The sequence below is a fragment of the Psammomys obesus genome, unplaced genomic scaffold (assembly GCF_907164565.1).
Source record: "Psammomys obesus unplaced genomic scaffold, mPsaObe1.curated_primary_1811, whole genome shotgun sequence".
NCBI classification, from domain to species: domain Eukaryota; kingdom Metazoa; phylum Chordata; class Mammalia; order Rodentia; family Muridae; genus Psammomys; species Psammomys obesus.
The window spans coordinates 25,456,507-25,480,431 of record NW_026592890.1 but is presented as its reverse complement, the minus strand read 5'-3'; the positions used below and the strand labels follow the sequence as shown (position 1 = coordinate 25,480,431).

General features: G+C 41.7%; 1 protein-coding gene and 1 long non-coding RNA gene across 3 annotated transcripts in view; one reads left to right on the top strand and one right to left on the bottom strand.

Moving 5' to 3' along the window:
* The window catches only part of LOC129683326 (uncharacterized), a 23,455-nt gene extending 1,008 nt beyond the window's left edge, over nucleotides 1-22,447 (top strand). Inside the window, exons 2-3 of the long non-coding RNA XR_008721134.1 lie at nucleotides 6,413-6,633; nucleotides 21,938-22,447. This is a non-coding gene — a long non-coding RNA (uncharacterized LOC129683326). The remainder of the gene's footprint in view (nucleotides 1-6,412; nucleotides 6,634-21,937) is intronic.
* Slc16a10 (solute carrier family 16 member 10) overlaps nucleotides 1-23,925 on the bottom strand; it is a 109,821-nt gene that overhangs the window by 31,110 nt on the left and 54,786 nt on the right. Inside the window, exons 2-4 of one of the 2 annotated variants that reach the window (XM_055615979.1) lie at nucleotides 20,109-20,253; nucleotides 15,037-15,490; nucleotides 13,819-13,948 (exon numbers count right to left, since the gene is read on the bottom strand). In XM_055615979.1, coding sequence (XP_055471954.1) covers nucleotides 13,819-13,948; nucleotides 15,037-15,490; nucleotides 20,109-20,253 — 729 coding nt within the window. The remainder of the gene's footprint in view (nucleotides 1-13,818; nucleotides 13,949-15,036; nucleotides 15,491-20,108; nucleotides 20,254-23,925) is intronic. The other variant, XM_055615978.1, reaches the window with a different exon arrangement.

The window sequence follows — 23,925 nt, the reverse complement described above, 5'->3', positions numbered from 1 at the left end:
ATATATATCTTTGACAGCATCACTTAGATAATATCAAGATAATATCAAAGTTCTTGCTGAATTATTAATCAAAACCAATTTGGATTTAGATGCTAGTTAAACAGCCTTTAATTTAACTTGAGGGTATAGCTCGGTGGCTACTACTTGCTCAGCATTCAGAATTCCTGAGAGTCCATCTCCAGCCCTGAAGGTAGATGATAAATAACCTTGGATTTAAGTCATCTCGAGTTTTACAACTTTAAAGAAGACTGCATCTTAAAACAGAAAATAGACAAGGATTTTTATGTAATTCGATATTATGTTTACTCTATCAATGTTTATGCCAGGTATTTTAAAAGTTACCAAACACAAACAAGTACTCTAGGCTGATATGGTCACTTACACTGTAGCCCCTGATCTCAGAGGCTCGGGCTCAGGCTCAGACAGTAGGATCCGGAGCTCTAGCCCAACCTGGGCTATAGAGCAAACCCCTGAATCAGAGGGAAAACACCACCACCACCACCATTTCTAGCTCTTGTGAATAATGAAAGGTGTTTAGTCTATTCATCTACAGGGTGTCCTTGATCCCACCCAGCTGTGATTCTGAAAAGTTTCTTTCTTGGTATATCTTCTCTGCACATCAGATTCACGCTCTCGGATTCCCAATTCCTAGCTAATGTACACGAACATGAGCTTTGAACTAAGACAGCATTAATCTGCGAAAGAAGGGGCCTGCCTCTGAGGTGACTATTGCGATGGCACCAGGCTCAGCCACAGAGGACAGCCAGGCTCTAAGGAGTACACCAAGAATACAAAACAGCTGCGAAGGCTTTTTACATGGGGATCTGATGGTAATGCTCTTTGGGGGTGTCACATGTTTCCACATTTCTCATTTTAAGAGAGGAGAGAATTTGCTCTTTCAATTTATTCTTTTTATTTTATTTATTTATTTATTTATTTATTTATTTATTTATTTATATTTTTTTTATTTTTTATTTTTGCAGTTTATCCTTATTGCCTGGTGATAAAGTCTTTTACTGGCTAAATAAACCAGCAGGTATGCATGCTTAGGGAACCTTTAATCGATAGCACGTTCACACAAGTTTGGAAAAACAGTCCAAAGTGAATAAACACAACAAAAGCTGGCAGATGAGCTTAGTGTTTAGAAGTTAAGGCAGGTTGCACGTTAAAACTGAAAAGAATGAAATCAGAGGTCATTACTAAGTCCCGAAGATTCAAGGCAACAATAACTTTACTCATTTAATAATCTTGGCAGTGACATCAATAAGCCAGATTATTACATAAGCCCTCCAGATTAGTTCTATTTCTCCTAATGACAAAAGATTCATAATACTGTTAGTTTATTAGAATATTATTTGGTAAGGCTTTCCTGATTTTGAGCAAAATTACAAATTAGTTCTCACTGAGTAAGGTGTTTTTTTTTTTCTTTTGTTGTTGGCTCAAGTTTAGTTTAATTTGGCTTGTTTTCGCTCTGTATCCAAGACTGGCTTTGAATTTGTGATCCTCCTGCCCCAGCTTCCAGCTGAAACTATAGACATGTGCCATCATTAATTGCTTTCTAGGAATTTTTTCTAGTCTTCCCAACTGGAACTCTAACTCTCACCTTCCCATTTCCCTCTATTCTGGACATTCTCATCTATGAGTTGACTACTCTAGGTATTTCGTCTAAATGGAGAGCATTTATCCTTTTGTGTCTGTCTATGTCACCGAGCATAATAGCATCAAGGTTCATGTATGTTGTAGCATACAACCAAATGTGACCTTTGGAAAAAAAAAAAACCTTTAATGTTAGAGGTTCAACTTTTGCAATTTTTAACCCTGGGAGTGTAGGGCCTGGCAGTGTAACTCAGTTGGCAGAGTGCTGGCCTGGCCTGCATGAGGCCTTGGGTTCCATTCTCAGCACCTGTAACCTCAGAGCTCAGGAGGAACAGAGACACACGATTGGGAGTCTGAGGTCGTGCCAGGCTAAGCTGTCCCAGACCAGAGAGCTTGGGGCTCAGCAATAGCAGGGGAATCCAGTGTGCGCAAAGGCAGATTGATTTGGAAGAGAAAGGGAAGCAGTGGGTTTGAGACTGCCTGGGAGCAGGATTACAGGGTCACTGTGAAGATGGAAGATACAGAGCCTGGATTGTGTCTCTGGAAGACGAGAGTGAGACAAGGCGTGAGGCGTTACGCGATTCCTAGTCCTGGGCAATTCTAATCCCAGGGTTCAGAGAAGGCCCTGGGACTGGAGAGAGGAGAAAGCAGGCACTGAGAAACAGTGATGCTAAAGAAATCAACAGGCAGCTAGCGATGTTCCTCTGAGGAAAGACTAGTATGGACAAAGCCAGGATTTGTGGAAAGCCCTGAAGGCAGGAGCTTTAGAAAGACAACCATGTGCTCACATAAACAGAGAAAATGATTAAGCAGGCTGAAGCCCTAGGTTTATATGGAAGACATTATAATGAATCACAAATACATAGCAGCATTTTGTTACTTAGGGTTTTTATGAGATTTTTAAAAAACATTTTTAAAGGTTTTACTATGTGGCCCTGAGCCCGTGAACACTCTCTCCCCCGCCTCTTAACCTCTTGATTCCTAGAATTGCAGGGGTGTACAACACATCTGGCAATATGGGGACATTTTAAATTGCACAGTTTTATGCTTGGGCCAAGAGGAGCACAGGCCTCTTAGCCTGCTTGCTGGGCTGTGTTCACCCTGGTTCTTCTGGAAGCAGCTTGGAAAAGGTGCAAGGCCCAGGGGCTGCATTTCACTGTATGTCTCTTGCCGCGCACGTGTATATCTTTTTTTTTTTTAAAGAAAGGCATTCATTATCGCTGTTGTTGTGTGCACCGTGTGTGGGTGGCTGCACATGCTATAGCACACATGGTGAGGTCACAGCACTACGGTGAGGTCACTTCTCTCGGCCCACCTACATGTGTCATCTGGGGATCAAACTCCCGTCATTAGGTTTGTGCCAGGTGCACCTTTATCCTTTGAGCCGTCCCCACTGGTCCCATCTGCAAATCTTTAAAATGCTCTAAATTTGGAACTAATCTAACTAAAATGGAGATAAGTCACCTTTGGGAGAGGGCATGGGCTACATATCAAAGAGTAAAGGAAAACGCCTGAAAAAAAATAGAGTATTATTAAAATGTAAAGTCATCCAAACTAGAGATATTCATAGACTTTGTATTTCAGCAGTGCAACAAGCCTATTAAACTCAACCTGAAATCTATTAAAAAAAACAACAACAACAACAAAAAACACTGACCCACTGACAGGGACATCCATTTTCCCTTCCCTGTCTCTTCTGTCCCACCCCTGACGGATGTGGGCACTTTCCCACAAAAATCACCGGCATACTTTTGTAAAGAAATCCAGCTTTCACCATCCTTTCTTACATTTACATTAAATACACTACACAATTCAAGGGCTGAGCAAAGTGTTTCAATTTAAGTTAACATTAGGCACTTTAAAACACTTAGGGGAAAAAAATCCTTTTTCCCTAAAAATCTTAAGTCATTTAGAGGTTGGGGCCTACTTCCTAGGGATAATTCCATGGCAGAGCAAACCATACGCTCTTCCTAAAAACTCCTGTAGAAATAGCTGTAGACATTTATTTTGGCCAACCACAATTTGGGGCACATGACAAATTTGTTCTGCCTTGCTAAATGTAGCAAGTCTGTTTTCATTTTTGCACTTACTTTTTTTTTTTTTTTTTAAAAGTCAGGGTCTGATGTAGCTCAACCTGGCCTTCAACTCCTAATCTCTGCTTTTGCCTCCCAGGGGCTGGGATAACAAACATGCTCAGCCATGCCAGGTGGTAGCCCTGCTTTAATTTATTTGTTAGCAATATCTTTTCTAGATTCTGCATTTGTCAGCCATGCCTTTCCTTACTATCACGTTCCTGCACTGCACATTATTTTATTTTTAAAAATACTCTTTAAAAAAATCAAGCCTAACTTGTTCTGATGAATGTTTTGTGAACATATAACTCCACCATTACTAAGTCACAGTGGCGGAAGGAGTAACAATTCTTACTCTTCTCAAGCAGCGGAATGCTGGTGAATACTGCCTGTATCCTTAAGCTAAAAAGGAGGGAGGGAAGAAGGGAGAGAGGGCAAATTGGCACTAACCTGAAAAGCCAAATTGCAGCAGATGTTGAGATCTGAAGGGAAATAAATTCAAGGTTAGAAAAGCTAGAAAAGCAAGGAAGGCACAGACACCATGGAAAAATGCAGGGACAAAGCAAGAAGCCATTGTTTAAGTAACCAACAAGAGGTGAGCAATACTGAGGTATTTTTAGAAGAGTATGGAGAAAACTACAGTGCTTGGATTCTAAGGTTTTGAAATTCAGGTTTTTAATATAATACACCAGAAAAAAAAAATTAAGTTGGACAAGAAAAAATTTTTGACCATTGTCTGACTTTAAAGATAGACTACAGAACTTTTATGTCTTAGTCTTCTCAAGTCTTTCAGGTATGAATTCCACACCCAGAATGTGCTTGCTGTCACAGGGCTACCTCCATTAGAGATGCTGTATCCATTCACGCCTGATAGCCCCACACCTGAAAGGCTGGGGAACTTCACAGGCACTCTGTTTTTGTTCAGTGCATGAGTGCTTGAATCTGCTTAACTGAGCTGTAATTAAAACAAGTCACACATAGACAAGGACAAACAACACTGACAGAACGGAAAACCTATCCTGCGTCTGTTTTAAAACCACTCCAGTGTAGGAGAGGCCTTGAAACCTGTGAGCAAAGGGAAGCTTCCATGTCCTCAGGGTCCTCCTCCTGAGTGAGGGGAGCGGTGGTGGTGTTGCTTCCCTCAGAAACGGGGACTACCCGGGTTGAGTCAGAAAATTTAAACACAGGCAGGCCTGATGGTGCACAACTTTAATCCCAGTACTTGGAGGGAGCCATGGAGATCTCTGTGAATGTGAGGCCAGGCTCTGCTCCACAGTGAGTAAGTTGCAGGACGGCCAGGAATACTTAGAGAAACTCTGTCTCAAAAAATCAAGGAAGAACTCCGGCCAAGGCCCATCCCATCAGCCTGGTGGCAGAGGCGCAGCGCTGTTACCCTCAGAACCCCCAATCATGTCACTGAGAGTGTCACCTGGACCGTGGCCTGTAGCCCTGCACTGCCCTGGCCTGCCTCCCCTCCACACACTGTGCACTGGATCTGCATTGCTGTCAATGCCCAAATTCACAGAGAAACATGAATTCTGTTGTTGTTATCAAACAACAGAAATGGGTGGGCTGGAGAGATGGCTCAGAAGTTAAGAGCACTGGCTGTTTTTCCAAAGGTCCTGAGTTCAATTCCCAGCAACCACATGGTGGCTCATAACCATCTATAATGTGACCTGGTGCCCTCTTCTGGCCTGCAGGCTTACAGGCAGAATACTGAATAAATAAATAAATGGATGGATGGATGGATGGATGGATGGATGGATGGATGGATGGATACATCTTTTTAACAAACAGAATGATTATTGAGACAGTCGGCATCAGCAATTTTGCTCAGGTAGCTTTGGGAGATGTTCTTACTGCTGAAGTTGGGACGGACAAAATTGAAAAAAAAAAAAGGAGATGAGTTTGGCGCGCTGGAGAGTGTGGAGGCAGCCAGTGAACCTGACTCTCTGTCAGGAGAGATAACTGAAGCCAGGAAAGCACTTGCAGAAAACCCAGGGCTCATCAGTGTATCCTGTTACAGGGATGGTCGGCTGACCAAGATGATGCCGAGCGGCCCTTCTGAGCTACGTGAGTTAATGCGTGAGGAAGCATATGGGAAATATACCCCTCCACCCCCAAATAAAACTGTGGGAAGTAGATGGCTGCAGCACGCTTGTCTGAAATTAGTGGAGGGTAGAAGACTTGAAGGAACTTTTGGCAATACTGATGGAAAGAAACTGTTCTGGCAGTGCTGCTTAAGAACCCCGCTTTCTAACAGGTGCGGATAAACGCAGTGTCAATATTTTTAATAATCCTGTACTGGCTACTTAGACTAGGCGTGAAGCTCTGGTGCTTAGAAATCTTGAGATCACCTGTAACGAAAAGTAGTTGTGAAGCTGGGTTTGGGGACAAACAACCCGTTAATCCCAGCACTCGACTGGCAGATATTAGGTCAGCCTGGTGTACATAACAAATTCCAGGCCAGCCGCAGTTACAAGATGAGACCTGCCTAGTGATTATAAGAATCCCATAATTCAGGGTAACAATGTTGTAAATCTCACATAACATTGTAACTTGCCCAGATCCACCACTGGATTTGGGTCAAAGGATCCAGGGTGCTTTCTCATTGGAAACGCTTGGGAGCATCTTCATGGTACTGTCTTAATTTCACGAACTGCTACGTCAGCAGTTGTTTTCCTGGAGTGGAGGTTTCTGGTTTCTTTGAAGACTCAGTTTTGTCATGTGATGTCTTGTTACAGTCTGGGCACGTGATGTTTTGCTGTGAGCTCTCACGTGCAAGGGGCATGACTTTGGCCAGCTGAGAACATCCGTGGTGGACTCTGTGGAGAGAAGATACATAGAGCCCCACCACCACCATACACACACTGAGACTTCACTTTTTGGATCAACATCACTGCGCTGATCTTCCTGCTTCAGTACTTGACTTCACAGAGAGAAACGTTCCAGAGATCTTCTCAAGGTAATCCAACTGAGTCTTGCAGCTTTAGCTGACTTGTGCTGATCTGTGTTGCTTCTCGGTGTTGGCCTTTGGACTGGACTGTGGTATTCTGACAACTGAGTTTGGTAATCTCCTAAATACCCATTGACCCTAATCAGCAGGAAGTAGATAAAAGCTGTCTATAGCCCTTTTCCCTATCAATCTCGAATCTAAGGTCAGGAGGTGGGAAGAGAGGTAAAGATGTTCAAGAACCCTAACTAAAGTAGATTTGGCGAGAAACCTAAGCCTATACTTTTCCACTGCAAAGCACTGGTTTTGCAAAACAGTGAGAAACAAAACATTCATCCTCTTTGTTCATCAAAAAAAAAAAAAATCAAACAAGAGAAAGAGAAGGAGGGAGAGGGAGAAAGAAAAAAGGAAAGAAAAGGAAAAGGAGAAAGGAGAGGAGAAGCTGTAATACAATGGAGTCATTCCTGGTCAGTATGCAGTGACCACTAGCTTAAATGGATCCTGCTAGGCCAGCAAGATGGCTTAGTGGCTGCTGTGGCCTGATGACCATAGTTTGATCCCCAGAACCTATAGTAGAAAAAGAAAACCAACTCCAAAAGTTATCCTCTGACTTGCACATGCATGAGCACGCAACACACACAACAATGAATACACAACAACAAAGCAACAACTGAGGGGTCTTACTGTGAGCCTTGTGTTCTCTGGAAAGAGCTAGCACACAGAAACCCAAGTTCCGAGTATATCCAGGAAAGAAGAACAAGGCAACTGCTACTAGCAACACTGAAGAGCTGGACCTTCAGATCAAAATGTAACTTCATTCCTGATAACCCCACTTCCACTCTGTGCACATTAACAGTTTAGGCTATAATAAGGTTCTATTTTTCCCCTATATTTAAACAAACAAACGAATATTACACTCGGTCCTATTACTTCTATGAGACTTTTGGCAAGTAGTTTGTTTAGCTTTCTGTGCCTTCATTCCTTTTCCTGTCTTACAAAGCAGCAGCAGCGTGCAATTATATGGTACAATTCCTGTTACTCCTACATCACCGTTAATGTATTTCTGCCAAGCATTTAAATATTTCACTTAAAAGCCACACTCTTCGGAATACCCAGCTTAATTCTTGGCTATGCCATGCACCAGTGTGGCAATCCTGAGCACACTGTCTAGCTAACCCAGTTCTCCTCTGGCCAAGTGGAAGCCATGATGCTATGCACACATCTCAACAGGGTGGAAACCAAATGTTAATAAAAACAAGGGCTTAAAAAAGAAATGTGGAAAAACAGAATCAATCGATGTTACATTTGTTTAAAGAGACCATTGGCTTAAAGCAAATCCTTGCTTGACTCTGAGAACAGACATGTAGGATTAACTAAATTGTACTCTGAAGCCTAGGTGCCGCAGCTGTTACATTCTTGCCATGTTATGGCAAGAATCTGCTCAACTGACTAGACTGCAGATAGCTGGACTGAATAACTGTCCATGTTTCAATTTTACGCCTCCAAATTGAGCTTTTTTTAAATGTGTTATGAGGGAATGTAAAGTTCCTGTTTACAAGTGAGCTGCTGCCAAGCCGGGCAGGAGGGACAGAACGGGGGAGAGATACGATGGAAAACAGACAGCCAGGGGCTAACGGCTTTTAGATTTTCTCTGGGTGTCAAAGATTCATTACAGTTCTAATTCCTAGGAAGGCCCCTTTCCCTTCTGTTCTGTACTCCTTGGAGTTAGCGATTGCTGACAGCAAGAACTTCTCATAAAAGTTGTACTGTAACTTGGGAGAAAAGGTATGAAAGGACCCTTTCCTTGTCAGCACAATTTAGGTGTGTAAAACTTGAATAAACTGTGATACTAATGGAAGGACTTGCAGGATGAACAAACATCTGTATTACAATTGAAATCTTGTTATACTCTAGAAGCATGCTACATTTTAACAAATAACATATTTAAACACAAATAAAGGACAAACAAACAAAAACTTTGATGTAGCCGGGCAGTAGTGGCTCATGCCTTTAATCCCAGCACTTGGGAGGCAGGTGGATCTCTGTGAGTTGGAGGCCAGCCTGGTCCATAGAGAAAGTTCCAGGACAGCTAAGGCTACACAGAGAAACCGTGTCTCAAAAAGCCAAAACCAAAAAACCCTGATGAAACCACTTAGTAGCAAGAGAGAAGAGAGAATATCAGTTATTTTACCAGCACACTGTAGGGCCCTTTGCCGCAGGTCAATGGCCTTGGCTACATGCATGGGACTCTAAACCGAGGCCATTTATTTCCTTACAATGGTTACTTGTTGATCAAATTTAGGCTACATATCTTACTATAAATTTATATGTGTCTATTTTTGTTTTTGTTATGGTTAACATTTATTGTAGAAGACAAAACTGAACATAAAGTACTGTGTAGGTCATGTCCTGCTTTGGCAGCTGTGAAAAGGAACTTTATGTGGACCTAATGTCCCATAGTCAAATGAACCACCCATCAGATGATGAGATGTGGGGTTAGAAATAAGGTCACATGGGTCCTCTTGTTCTTGTCACTTTAGAACAAGATCCAGTTCTCTTCAGAGTCCTCTCTCTGGTTGTAAGCCACGCCCTGAGCACTAGGACAGCAGGTGACCACTGTTGGGATCCTGATTGGAATGAACAGAAATCTGCAAGACAAGTAAAATGGGTTTCACCCTGGCGTGGCTGGAAAGAGCAGCTCCAGAGGGCTTTGCCACATTTGATGCCCAGTTCAAATCTCGGTTCTGAGCAAACTCAGTGAATGCCCTCCCCCCAAAAACAGCCCAGTCTTAGAGCCCCTTCTCTGTAGCTCAGTGTTGCTTCCTGCATCCACTGTGTTTGGTATACGTCTTATGAAAATGTCCCATAAGATCCACTCTTTGTGACTTTGACCTGGACCTCCCCTTAGAGAAGCCAAGAAAAGATGAGAGAGAGCTTGTTTCTCCTGCATGCATGGTTCTGCATCACATGCTGTTTCTGGAGTTGAGTGACAAGTGCTGCTGGGCTACTCAAGTCTCCCAGCTGTGCAATACCCATGACACACTCCAATCAACATCCTGCACTCTCCAAACCAAAAAGCAGCTCTTGAAGAACTACATTTCCCATTTATGGGCTTGTTTGCCTTGAAAGGTGATTCTGGTTTGAAAGTACAACTTGTTTACTCCCAATTACAAGTGGACTTAGGAACCCACTAATTGCCCCGTTAGCAGGCAAATGATCTACCATTAATCTTACAGCACATGAATGGGATATTTCTTTTGAGACTATCTGCCACAAAGCCAATCCATTTATACATGAACACAGTTTTCTTTAAAAACACAAAACAAACAAACAAAAACTAATGCTGACTGGCCATGATGATGCCTATAACCCCCGTATCTGAGAGGATGAACTAGAAAGATAAAAAATTTGAAACCAAGTCAGGGGTGGTTTGAAACCAAGTCAGGGCATACCACTTTAATCCCAGCACTTGGGAGGCAGAGGCAGGTGGATCTCTGTGAGTTGGAGGCCAGCCTGGTCTACAGAGTGAGTTCCAGGACAGCCAGGGCTATATAGAAAGACCCTGTCTCAAACAAACTAACAAACCAGCCTGGGCTATATAGTAATATCTTACCTCAAAACATTTTGTAATGAACAGGTTTTCTCATACAAGTCAATCATCTTGGTGAAGATTTCTGTGATTTAAAGTTTAAAAATAACTAATTCAATGACCATTGTTGAGTCAAAGAAAATAGGCGCTGAACTGCCAATTTCAAAGTACAGGGTGATGAGAGACAATGACAGCGAATGAAACTGAATTGTCATCCTCATACTCAGTATGGACCAGTTGGTACCAATAAGAAAAGTTACCAAATCACTGTCATTTTTAGACACATTTTCAGTCATCAGACTAACACGGCCCAAGTTATGTCAATCTGTGGCCGTGCTACAATCCTACACCCAACATCTGTTCTTACAGGTAGCATCTCAGGGTTCTGAGTGATATGAAGACACAGCTCCTCTTAAGGCAGAAATGTCTTAATTCATGTTGTAGTTTCAGTATAGATATATAAAGTGTCAGAGCACTAGGCAACATGTCTCTCCTCCCATGAACTGACAACTCTGGTAGTTTTTTTATTATTCTGAGGTTTTCTGAGTTTGCGTTTATGTGTTACTCACTGATTGAGTATCACTATGACATGAATGTAGAGTTTAAAGAGTGAAATCGTGAGACGAAAACTGTGTCCCTTTAGACTTACATATAATGTATCTCAACATCCAGCAACATTTGAGTACCTACTGTGTGCTAGACACTATGCTTTTTGCTTTGAAATCTATCATCAAACAAAACAGAAACATACCCTAACTGCATGGGATTTACATCCTAGCAAAATATATATATGTACAATTATTAAAATAGGTCAGAAACTATTAAGTGCTAGAAAGAAATAAAGAGGAAAGAAAGGGTAGGCGTTCGGGAATGCTGGGTAGCAGAGAAGTCTCCCTCTGTGGCCAGGTTCCCATGGCACTTCAGGCCTTTTACTGCCCTGTGCACATGCACATAGAGAGGAGGTGGACGTAGTGGCTTAGTGAGCAAGGCAGGCCGGTCAGGAGAGGCCCCATAGACAGGAATAAGCCAGACCACTGAGAAACTTGTAAGCTACTTTAAGGTCATTATTTTTTTTTTCCTTTTAGGATTACATTTGATGTATATTTTTAATCAGAAAAGGAAAAGTAAGTGAATAGATTCTAGGCATACTAAAACTATCCCTTGGAGGTAAAATGCTAAAAGTAATTTTGATTAAAAAAAAAAATCCTCATTTAAACTCATCAGAATTAGCTTCTTATTAACGCTCTCTAAAGTTGGCTGTGTAAAGTAGGAGTTACAGTATATTAACAGGAGCCCTCATGTTGTATACAGTGGACAAGAATGTTAATCCTTCAACTGCTGCCTTCATGGACATTGAAAGCACTTAATTCTCCTGTTATAAACACCCAAGATCCATTTGCAAAGCTCCTATTGGCATTCTCTCATGAAAAGCACAGCCATGCTAATGTTAGCATACAAATATAATCCAGGACCTATAAAACAGAAATAGAACTGGCAGCAGCTATTGCCTTATACAGACTTAATTACCTTGGCAACCATGACAGAGAAATTAAGACATTTTCAGGACCTGTGTAGCAGATCATACAGTTTAAAAACAATAAAAGTGTGAGAACAACCTGCACGTCATATACCAACTCAGCAAGTGGCTGCAAACACTGAGGAAACCATCGGAGTTACAGTCATAATTCCATACGGCTCAGAAGTAAAGGTGCTTGCAGCTGAGGAGGACAGACTGAGTTCAGTCTGAGGAATCCACTTGATAGAAGAATAAATTCCTTTGAGTTGTCCTTTGACCTCCACACAGAGGTGGCCTGGCCTAGGGTTGGTACTGATGATAGTGAAAATTGGTCAGATTCCAGATATTCTTTGAAAGGCAAGCCACCAGGATTTCCTGACTCTATCAGGAGTGTGATGCCCAAGAAGGAGGAGGTGGGAAGACTCAAGGTTTGAGGCCTGAGTCATTGGAAGGACAAACTACTGTCTCCTAAGAGGAGGACAGCCAGGGACAGAGCAAGTTTGGAGGAATGAGATAAGGGCCTTGTGGTTATTCATGTCATGTCTGAAACAGCCAGCAGTCATGCGAATGGAGATATTCAAGTAAGCATTTGGCATAGAGCTCTTGTGAAAATTCAGTAAAGGGTCTGGGCTAGAGATTCTGGAGTTATGTGTGGTTTCTGAATTCAGGAGACTGGATGAAACTCTCAGTGGTCACAGATTAAAAGGATCAAAGAGTAAGACTTGGACATGTTTGTGTTAAGGGTAGGGTAGGGAGGAACTCAGCAAAAGCTAAAAACGAAAAACTTTGAAAAAGCAAGATGGGAAGTGGCAGGGAACATTAGGAAGGTCACCCCCAAACGTCACATGAAGGGTAATGAAGAGTTACGTGACGCTAACCAAGACAACAAGTTTCAAAGAGGGCAGTTCAGGAAAACTGGTTGCTTAGAAACTAACATCTCACCTAATCCTATACTTGTCAATTGTGTCCATTATATTAAGATTATAGGCTTACAAGAAAGATTACTAATGTTTCCTTTTTAAAAAGTCAACTGCAATTAGTCATGGTGGCACATACCTGTATCCCTGTATTTGAGAGGTGGAGGCAGGAAGACCAGAAGTTCAAGCTTCATTTCCAATTTGAGACCATCCTAAGAGATCACACACACACACACACACACACACACACACACACACACACGCACGCACACACACACGCTTCAAATGCAAAAGAAAATAAAATTTCCAAACTTGTTTTGAGAATAAGCATATATATATTTTTTTTTCTCTCTCTCTCTCTCACATCATGGGGAGAGCCATGAGAGTACTTCATTATCTGCTGAAGTTCAAAGCAAACCAAACTGAAAAACTCATCCCCTAGTTGATCAAAGTTTTAACAAGAACATTGGGCTGAAGGCCCAAGAGTCAACACCTTTTCTATTTCTCCAAGCAGAAACTGTCTTTCTCCTGTGAATCTGTAAACCAGGAATTAAAGTGATTTATTTTTACAGGTTTATTGTGAGAGCCAGATGAAATAGTATGTAAAGTTAACTAATTTATACATTGTAAACCTTATAATCAGAAATCCACTAACTTCCCTTTGATTATTGGCAAGCATTAGGGAAGCTGAGAAGCCCATTTCTCTGAGTATTTTCATCTTTTAATACCAAAGAGAATTAGGAAAAAAATAATAAGAAGAAAAGCTGGGCTTAGAGACACAAGCCTGTAACTCAGGGTGCAGAGGAAGGAAGATTCACAAAGGCTAGCCTCATCTACACAGACTGTCTCAAACCACAGAGGAAGGCGGATACACAATAAATGTGCTTGACTAAGAAACAGTACAGAGGTAAGTTGGTAAAGCTGAGCCTTTCTCAACAGACCCGTATCCCCAGAAACTAATCCAGTGGTTGTAGAGTCAGCTGAAAAAATGAGGAAGGGCTGACAAACCAGGTTTTACTTCCTATGAATGCCACACTCAGAGGGCTGCCCCTAGTCCTTCCCCATGCTTCCCATCGCCGGCCTAGCTGCTTCCTCAACTATCCTGGCAACAGGACAATTCAGAGATTCACAAAGCAAAATTACCTTTAAACCCAGACGTGTTTCCCACCACTCACCACAGTTCCTTGGCTTGATGACTTTCTGAGCTGCACACAGGGGCCCATGAAGGACTTGTGGTGCAGTGATTAGCTGGCCCTCAGGGCCCAGTAATTCTATGAGCCACTGATACTCTGACCAAAACTTTACCTAGAGAGAAATTACAGATATCCCAAGTAGGTTAGAAGCATAAAAAAAAAAAAAAAAAAAAAAAAAAACCACATCCACACATGTAGTTAGTACATACACAAAAGAAAAACCAAAGCAAATGCCATTTTTGTTTAACATTGAACTGTATTTATTTTCCACCACAAAGAACAAAATAAATAAATAAATAAATAAGATAGACAGACAGATAGATAGACAGACAGACAGACAGATAAATGAAAAAGAGAAGGAGAAGAAAGAAAAAGAAAACGGAGCACCTTTGCGTACATTTTGCCAAGGGCAAATGCCTTGACACTGCTTATTGATGTTCCAGTAGAAATAGGCTGAATTTTTGACATTGAAGCAAACAATATAAACTGCTTGAGCACTTGAATCCTAATTTCACATAAAACTCTAAGGCTCTTCTCTCCTTTAAAACTTCCCTAACATTTCTCAAATACTCCTCTGAGGAGAATTTCTGTTTTTTCCAGAAGTATCCCACAAACAGAATGTTCGTCAGTTACTATCATTTTGTTAACCACTTAATTTCTGTGCCCATGTGTTCAAAATTAATATTAACAAGGTCATTACACGAGCTTTTTCCCTGAATAAGATCAGCAAGCTACTTTCAGAGGTGACTTATCAGGCTTTTTATTATGTTTATTTACTGGGGGTGGTGGTGAAGGGGATTCACAGCTGCTGCAGTGGAGTTCAGGGGACAACAATGAGGAGCTGGTTCTCTCCCCCCCACCATGAGGCATCAAGCTTCGTAGTATGCGCCTTTCTCCATTAAGCCATTTTACCCATCTCAAGTATCTTACCTTGACAATTCGTTCCAAGAGTTTAGTCGCCCTTTTAAATATTGCTTTTGTTTGGGAACTCTAAAACATTGAAGCATACCATTGGATTCATTGTTTAATCATCTGATGGGGGAACTATTCTCGTTTGAGAAACCTGTAATTCCTGGAGGTGGGGGTCACCACCAGGACAGTATCTGAGGACGGCTTCAACGTGACCTGCCTTGCTCATCTAGCTCCCCCTGTGTGACCTGGTGATGTTTATTACAGACAGAGCCAAGGGTGCATACTCACCAAGTGGACATAAGGCACAAAGTATCCAAACAGTGCAAGTGGTATCCCAGCAGCCCACACTGAGTAAGCTGTCACCTTGAAGATGGCAAGGTTGAAAACCTTTTTTGGAGGACTGATCTTTCTCCTGGAAAAGAAGGAGAGTCTGCTGCCCTTGCTCGCCTTCTCTTTGGCGCTGGGAGCAAGAGGTCTGTAAGTAAAGCCAGCCAGAAAGAGCACAAACATGAAGATGCAGAGGACTCTCAGTGTGTGAAAGAGGCCCACACTGTCAATCAGGGTCCTTAAAAGCAAAGGGAGCAAAATTGTGAAGGCACTGCTGCCGGCCGTGACGATGCCGTTAACTAGTCCGAGGCGCTTCTTGAAGTAGTGTCCCAAAATGACCAGAGAAGGCTGGTAGGCGAAGGAGCAGCCGCAGGCAAATATGATCCCATAGGTGAGATAGAGAGGTTCGATGGAGCTGCGTGAAGAGGAAGGAGAAAAAGGAGCTTTAGTCTTCTCTACTGTGCTTTATAGGATAAGCCTTAATGGGGGTCTGGAGAAGACAGCTCAGCAGTTAAGAGTACTTGCTGCTCTCGCAGAGGACCTGGACTCAGTACCCAGCACCCACTCTGTTCCCAGCTTACAACCACCATAACTCCAGTCCCAGGGCAGCCCACGGCCTCTTCTGGCCTCTGTGGGCACTAGGCATGCATGTGGTACACAGACATACATGCCATTAAACACCCATACCCATTCAGTAAAAAATAAGTCTTAAAAGGAACTCCCTTAGCAAAAACAGATCTTGTCAACATGGTCTCAAAAACTAAAAAACAAAAATGGGGAAAGGCTTAATAAATCAAGAATATAGCAGTAAAATATTTTAATTTAATCTGAGTGTATGAAAAATGACCATTAAGGTCGTTAGTGACATAGCTCCCCTTTCTCTGCCAAGGATTTCTGGTGAACCATACATAACATCAGGTAAGACCTAGGCTCTCCACAGCTCAGAAATAAAGACAGCTTCCAGGAAGGGACAATACAATCTTGTTCAATAGTACTTTCAAATTACAATTTAACTCTGCACACTCGTTATTCTCATGGCACTTTCCCAGGTGCTTACCAAGCAACATAGTCAAAGGAAAGACTGTGTCTGGCGCTGGCGCTTCAGTGTTATGTCAAGAACATTTTCATGAGGAGCGGTTGCGCTCCCCTCCCACCCCCACTGCCCTAGGGCTGTCAACCAACCTTCGCCCTGTATTGCGTTGTTCCCAGCATTGTGCAAGATAACAAGAAATCATATTCAGATTGCTTTAAGACTGACTTAAGCATGCCCAGCACTAATGTCAATCTGCAAGCTTTTACGGTGACTTGTTATTTATGTATCAAAAGAATAATAAAGAATACAAGAATTTCTATTTTAATCAAATACATGCTTTGAATTAAGGTAAGAACTAAAACAAGTTGGTTGTTTCTTTTTATGCAAAGTCCAATTCAAAAGGCTATTTATCAGTAGACAGATAAAGCTGGTTAATAATTAAATTTTGGACAATACTACTCACTTACCAATATGCTGAGGTAATCAAAGGGAGTCAAATCTGATCAAATTAAGGCATGTTGGCAATCCTCTGAGATGCCCTTCCCCTTCATTAGTTCACATCCAGCACCACCTTCAAGAGGTACTTCTAGGCCTTTCCAGTTAATCTCACTTCACTCTCATTGCTATTTACCCAATCTCTACTCTTGGTTCAATAGCCACATTAAACAGATATTTGGCGGGAAAGTGTTTGTGTCTTGAAGTTACTCACAGTCTACTTAAAAGACTACTTCTATCTCTATCCCCAGCAAGACTTTTACAGGACAAACAGTGCTTCGTTTAAAAAATATATTTTAGTTATTTTTGTTTTATGTGTATGGATGCTTGGCCTGAATGTACATCCGTGAACTGTGTGTGTGTGTGTCTGATGCTTACGGAGGCCAGAAGAGGGCATTGGATGCCCTGGGCCTGGAGGTATAGATCTTTGTGAGCCACCATGTGGATGCCGGAATTGAAACCAGGTTATCTGCAAGTGCAGCCAATGCTCCTAACTGCTGAGAAATCTCTCCTGCCCCTGCTTCATTCTGTCTGGTTGGAGTGGGGAGCTGACTTTTGTTTTTAGACAAGGTCTCTCACTGTATGGCAGAGATTAGCCTCAAACTCATAATGCTTCTTTCTGTACCAAATCTTCCACATAAGCAGTTTTCCAAATAATTGCAAATTCCTGAATTCTCAAAATTTTAAAGGAAAAAGTAAAATCTATTATACATTTCTCTGCCTCCCTCAATGTATAGATTAGAAATAATATTGATAACATCATCATCACAAACATCAAGTGCTATAGTTACTCCACAAAATGGAGATGATAAGATCAGATAGCTGTGTGTGTAAATAAGAAGCATTCTCCTTAGCATGACTTGAAATCAGTTAATGAGATTGGCTTCACATCTTTCCACGTACTGTGTCTGTGTCACTGTGCTCAGAAAACTTCTGTTACTTATGTCCGTCCTCACAACAAATGGCTGGTTTCAGTGGTTGAGTAGTGACAATTTCGGAATTCTGGTTTATTTTAAAACACAGAAATATTATAGGAATGTGTTTTAATTTTAATCCCAGGTGTGGGAATAGGGGGCTACTTTGGACTGTCCACAGCAGCTGACTATGGTTTGTCTCATGCCCTAGCAGAGGCATGGTTTTGGCAGCTTTAGATGGTGTCTGTGTTTGGAATTCTGGGAACTTTTCAGATGCTAGAAAAGTGTGTGTGTGTATGTGTATATATATATAGTGTGTGTGTGTGTGTGTGTGTGTGTGTGTGTGTGTGTGTGTGTGCTATATGTGCATATATGCACTAGAGCCTCTCCATAGGTTGGTGGCTGTTTGGGGTGGGGGGTTGTTTACAGTTTGTTAGTAGCTATGGTCAAAGAAGAAACAGAAGGAAAAAAAATTAGATTCATGGATTTTTCTAATTCCTATCTCCCCTCTATCCTTGTTTCTCTCCTATCTAGTATAAGGGGATGGAACGGGGAGGTGGAGAAAGGATGGGACAAAGAAGAATCCACAAAGTAACAAAGACCATCCATAGTTAAGGTTTGACATCTAACTGCAGTGTAAGTTAGTAAGATTACAGGATTCTTTTTACCACATACAAAGGATTCAGAGCCAGGACGCTAGAGAAAGCTTCCTAAGAAGGCAGAAGTTGAAACACAAGGAAAACAGACCTGCCACCTCTTGCTAGTAACTCACACCTGCCTTCTCCATGCTACTCTGTTGGAGAAGGGTCTTGTGCACTGTGTTTTCAGATGGTGGTTTCAGTGCCCTGAGATCTGCCACAGGCATTGTTATAAAAGCTGGACCATCTCCTATATCCAGGATTGAATAAAAAAAGTTTCTGACAGCCTGTAGCTGGGCAGAGAGAAAAATGGAGGGGAGGGAGAAAGGCACTCTGGGAAGAAGAAAGAGGAAGACATTTTTTTGCCAGGAGACATGAGAGGAGACGATCATGACTACAGGCCTGGAAGGTATAACTAGCCATGTGGCTGGATGGAGCTAGGTGGTCAGGTTAACTTAGATAAGCTGGCAGAAAGTCTGCCTAGCCAAGACCAAAGCTTTGAAATATGAAAAGGTGTTAGTGTCTTTATTTTTATCCACCAGGATCTCACAACAATACCCTGGGTCTTCCACAACACTCTCTGATGATCTGACAGCTTTGACAGGCAGGTTAAACAATCAAAATGAGTCATGTGAGGATATTGTGTATATTAAGGTCAATGTGATCTCAAAAATTAGTTCTCCTGGACTTTGAGACACGAAGATAGAAGGAGAAGGATAAACTGGGTTACAATATAAATTTTTTTTTTCACAAGCCAAAAAGTTTGAAAAACAAATGTTTGGTGTTTGTATGATTTCTTACTGCACTGGATACCAGGCTTTATAGGCTTCCTTCTTCGAAGTCGCTCTCCATGCCCCCAGAATAATAAAGCTACAGGTTCAGGAAATCAGTACAGAGAACTCCAAACAAACTTCTTTTATTTTTAAATAAGAAGTTTAGAAGCAATCAGGTGAAAACCTTTTTTCTATTAAGAAGTATAATTTTTAAAGAACCTGAATGCAATTTTAAGTGGAAAAGTACAAAAGCTAACCGCTTACTTTCAATTGAGGGAAGGTTGTGTGTGGTGGAGAGTGAAATGAGAAAAGCTAAGGATTATGCTGAGTGGATGTGAAAACCTTAAACACGGCCAATATCGCAAGCTAGATCCCATCTTACTCCACCCAAAACTAAATCGTGTTTTTCAACCAAGGAAACATGAGGGGAGGTAGGAAAGATAGAGACCCAGGTGGGAAATGAGGTCACACCCCTCTCTGGAGGAGGGTCTTCAGGCTTCCCCTCGGCAGTGGTGGCCTGCTCCCCATGGTGCTGGGTACAGCACTGTTCCTCTAACTGAGAATTCTCAGAACCACACCAAGAACTGACCAGTGACGTTAGTGCCTTCGGACGCCTGAATCTCTCCTTCTAATAGAAGTAGTATATGACATTGAGTTTTCAAGTGTGTTAGGCCACCTCGTTTTGTCATGTCATTAAAATATTTTAATAGGTTCTTTTTATTTATTTATTTTAAAGCACACACTGAAATTCCCTACCTGGGTTGGCACTGATTTAAAAGACCTTATTCTCATCAATGAAAATTTTTTCCTGTCAAGCTTATTACTTTAAAATATCACTGACTTGGATCCTTTATCTCTAAGATGGCAGCGACTGTAAACTGAAGCCACAGCATTAGATAACTCATAGATATAACTTGATTCCTTTAGGGGTTTTATGTAAGCAGATTAAAACAAAAGGAAGCACATTTTTCTTGGCTCCAGTGAACACATATATCCTGACATCTAACATTGGCACTGCAAGCAAACATAGTTAAACGCTCAGCCTCTGGCATGCTGCTATGAATGACAGTTCTGATCTATGGAATGGTAAGATTTTAAGGGAGGTTTGCTTGTAAACAGTGAGGCCTCTGGAACATGTTTAACAGCTCTCGCAAGCAACGTAAAGCAGCTAGGTCCTTACCTTACAAAAGAGCTGGACATGAGTCCGATGAATCCCACGGCAGCGCCAACGACAGCTGTCTTCCGGCAACCAAACATGTCTGTGAAGACACTCACGATGGGGCAGCAGAAGAAGATCATGCCCATGGACAGCGAGCCTACCCAAGCTGGAAAAGAAGAGGGGAGTGTTACAGCGCTGCTAACCGTATTTAGAGAGCGGCTAATACACACGGCAAAGGAGAGCACTGACGCACACTGAGAACCAGAAGTCCTGCAGTGAGTTGACGGCAAGTCTGAGCACCAGCTTGAGTACTGCGGTTTATATGGTAACTGTACTTTAATGAACTCTTGAAAAGTTTGTGCTTTTAACTTAATTAAACATTTTTATGACCCTATCTGATTGATATGGTGTAGTTTTAAGCAAATTCTAATCTATGGAACAAAATTCATTAAATAAAAACATTTTTAAATGAAAGTTGGGCATGGTGGAGCACACCTATGATCCCAGCACTCTAGAAGATAAGACACTTGTGTGACACTTTAGACCCTCAACACACACACACACACACACATACACACACACACACACACACACACACACACACACACATGTGTATATATATTTATATATTTAGTTAAGGAATTTATACTAGGGAGGTCAAAATCTGAATAGTGAAATCTGGATAGTGATTATAAGTCTTTGTTTTAGAATGTTTATTTTAGACAGGAGCTCACTCTGGCCTGCTGGCCTAGAACTAATTATGATGGCAATAACTGGCCTGAAACCTAGCCCATTTCTCCTATCTTATCTAGCCTTCCAGACTCCGAGAATTACATATGTGGGCCCCCATGTCTGGTTGTGATTAACCTGCGTGGAAAAGATTACTGTCATTTTGGAACAAGCAGTCAAGAAGTGATCATCTGTGTAGCATCTGGGCTTAGGTTTTGAGGTTTTTGGTTTTTTTTTTGTTTTTTTTTTTGCTTTTGTCCTAAAGAAAGTGATGTATTCATAGTACATTATTTCTGACCTAGACAATAACCACAGGGTATTTACTTTGCCATTATTTATAAAATTATACTGTTCTATTTTCCTCTCTGCAAGTATGTTATTTTCCACAACTTAAGAGGGGGAGGAAAGTGGTGGGAATCAAAATCATAGGTTCTGGTTCTGATTCTATAAAACTCAAAACAAAAGAAGAAGGCATTAGGTACAATGACAGTATGTCAAAGAGCTGAATGATCTGTCATCAAGCCTGGAAATTCTTGCCAAAAAAGGATAATAGATAAGGCAATAGGGCCTGCATGCATGTGGTTGTACAACAAGCCCCATAATAAGGTGTCTGTGAGAGGTCACCTTCCTTCTGAGGTGGTTTAAGTATCTTGGAGATAGATTAGACTTACTGAGGATTGAAAAAACATGTCAGTGAAGCTCAGTGCCCGAGCAACACACTTCCTAATTTAAAGCCTTGATGACGGTAAGAATGCAGGTGATGGATGTCTAGCTTCCCTCAGCCCTCCAAGTCTCCTGATGTGTTTCTGTATTCCCTTAGCAGCAGCACAAAGGCCAAATCCCATACAAAGGCCCTTTCTTAACACTAGGTCTAAATGAAGATGACCAAATTGTTAACTTCACTTTTTAATTTTCTGACACAAGGTTTCTCTGGGCAGCCCCGACTGTCCTAGAACTCCCTCTGTAGACCAGGCTGGCCTTGAACTCAGAGATCCACCTGCCTTTGCCTCCCAAGTGCTGGGATTAAAGGTGTGCGCCACCACACCAGTCAGCTAAATTGTTCTTCAATCACATATTGACATAGTTAAATTGCCATTGTTCTAATTTACTTCCTTTGTCAGAAAGAAGACTGTTATCTTAAAACATTATGTGGGTGCTGGGATCGAACTCACTCCCCACAAGAGCACAAGTGCTCTTAACCACACTGCAGCTCTCCAGCCTGTTGCTTTATTTCTGCTGTACTAACATCAGCACTATGCTGAAGAGAACATCTACAGAGAAGACAAGGGGCGCCATGGAACCAAAGTAACTAAACTGGAGACTGCAGGATGGTCAGCCAGACCGTCAAGGAAACCTGCTCCACCCAACCTGCGCCTACACCAAGAAAAACATCTGTCTGCTAAGAAGCAACCTAGAATAAACATCAGCGGAGGCTCTCGGGGAGGGAGACAGCAAACTGGAAAAAAAGGCTTTGGCATCATCAGCAAAGGGTGAGAATGAAGCTGAAGAGGGAGAATGAGCTGTGTGAAAAATTTGGGTTGAATTTATGTATTTCTTGGGACAACTTCTCAAAGCTATTTTTACTAAGTAGTTTGTGAGAGCTAATTTTTAGAGCTCTAGTCTCTCTCTCTGACTCATGCTTTTTTGGAAATTTCCATCATCCTCAAGTAAAATAAATATTGATTGAATGTTGGAAGCTGTCTATAAAGTTGATTCAGTATTCCATACATTTGCTTTAAATTTTTAGTCTTGTGCATACTGTGGTATTTTTATAGAACATAGTTTAATTTTTTCATAGTTTTTCTAGAGCAAATATCTAGGTTTTATGTGATTTAAAAAAAAAAAAAAAAACATGGGTAATCATGGCCACCTGCTAATTATCGGTGGCTTAGAATAAAAGGTTTCTGATAAGCATTGTGGCTCACCTGGGACTCTAACACTCAGGTGGCCGAAGCAGGAGGATGGTTGTGAATTCAAGTACAGCCTGAGCTACAAAGATGCTGTTTTTTTTTTTAAAAAAAAAAAAAAAAAAAAAAAAAAAAAACAACTCATAGTAATAATGTAATCCCATTTAAAAAAAAAAAAAAAACAACTTAGTAATCCATGCTTAAAAACCAATTTACTGGGATAGGTATGGTGACATTCACCTTTAATACCAGCACTGAAGGCTGAAGCAGGAGGATCTCTATGAGTTTGAGGTTAGCCTGATCTACATAGTAAGTTCCAGGGCAGCCAGAGCTACAAAGTGAGACAATGTCTTAAAAATAAACAAATAATACAAACAACAATGGCAAAAAGAAACAATAAACTTTTAAAACCCAGCAGAACAGACGACAACTCAACCATAACAAAACCTCTGCAAAAGTCTGCCTAGAAAGGTGGAATCTAGAAAAGATCATCCTGAGTGAGGTATCCCAGAAGCAGAAAGACACACATGGTATACACTCACTTATAAGTGGGTATCAGACATATATAGGGTAATTATGCTAAAATCTGTACACCTAAGGAAGCTAAGCAAGAAGGAGGACCCTGGATAAGATGCTCAATTTTCATTCAGAAGGGCAAACGAGATGGATATCAGAAGAGGAAGAAAACAGGGAACAGGACAGGAGCCTACCACAGAGGGCCCCTGAAAGACTCTACCCAGCAGGGTATCAAAGCAGATGCTGAGACTCAGCCAAATTTTGGGAGAGTGCAGGGAATCTTATGAAAGAAAGGGGAGATAGAAAGACCTGGAGGGAACAGGAGCTCCACAAGGGGAGCAACAGTACCAAAAAAATCTGGGCACATGGGGTCTTTTCTGAGACAGATACTCCAAACAAGGACCATGCATGGAGATAACTTAGAACCCCTGCACAGAAGTACCCCAAGGCAAATAATAGGACCAGGGACCATCTCTGACATGAACTCATGGGCTGGCTCTTGGATCACCTCCATCTGAGGGGGGAGCAGCCCTGCCAGGCCAGAGAGGAAAACAAAGAAGCCAGTCCTGATGAGACCTGATGAACTATGGTCAAATAGAAGGGGAGGAAGACTTCCCCTATCATTGGACTGGGGGAGGAGCATAGGAGAAGAAGAGGGAGGGAGTGTGGGATTGTGAGGGGAGGGA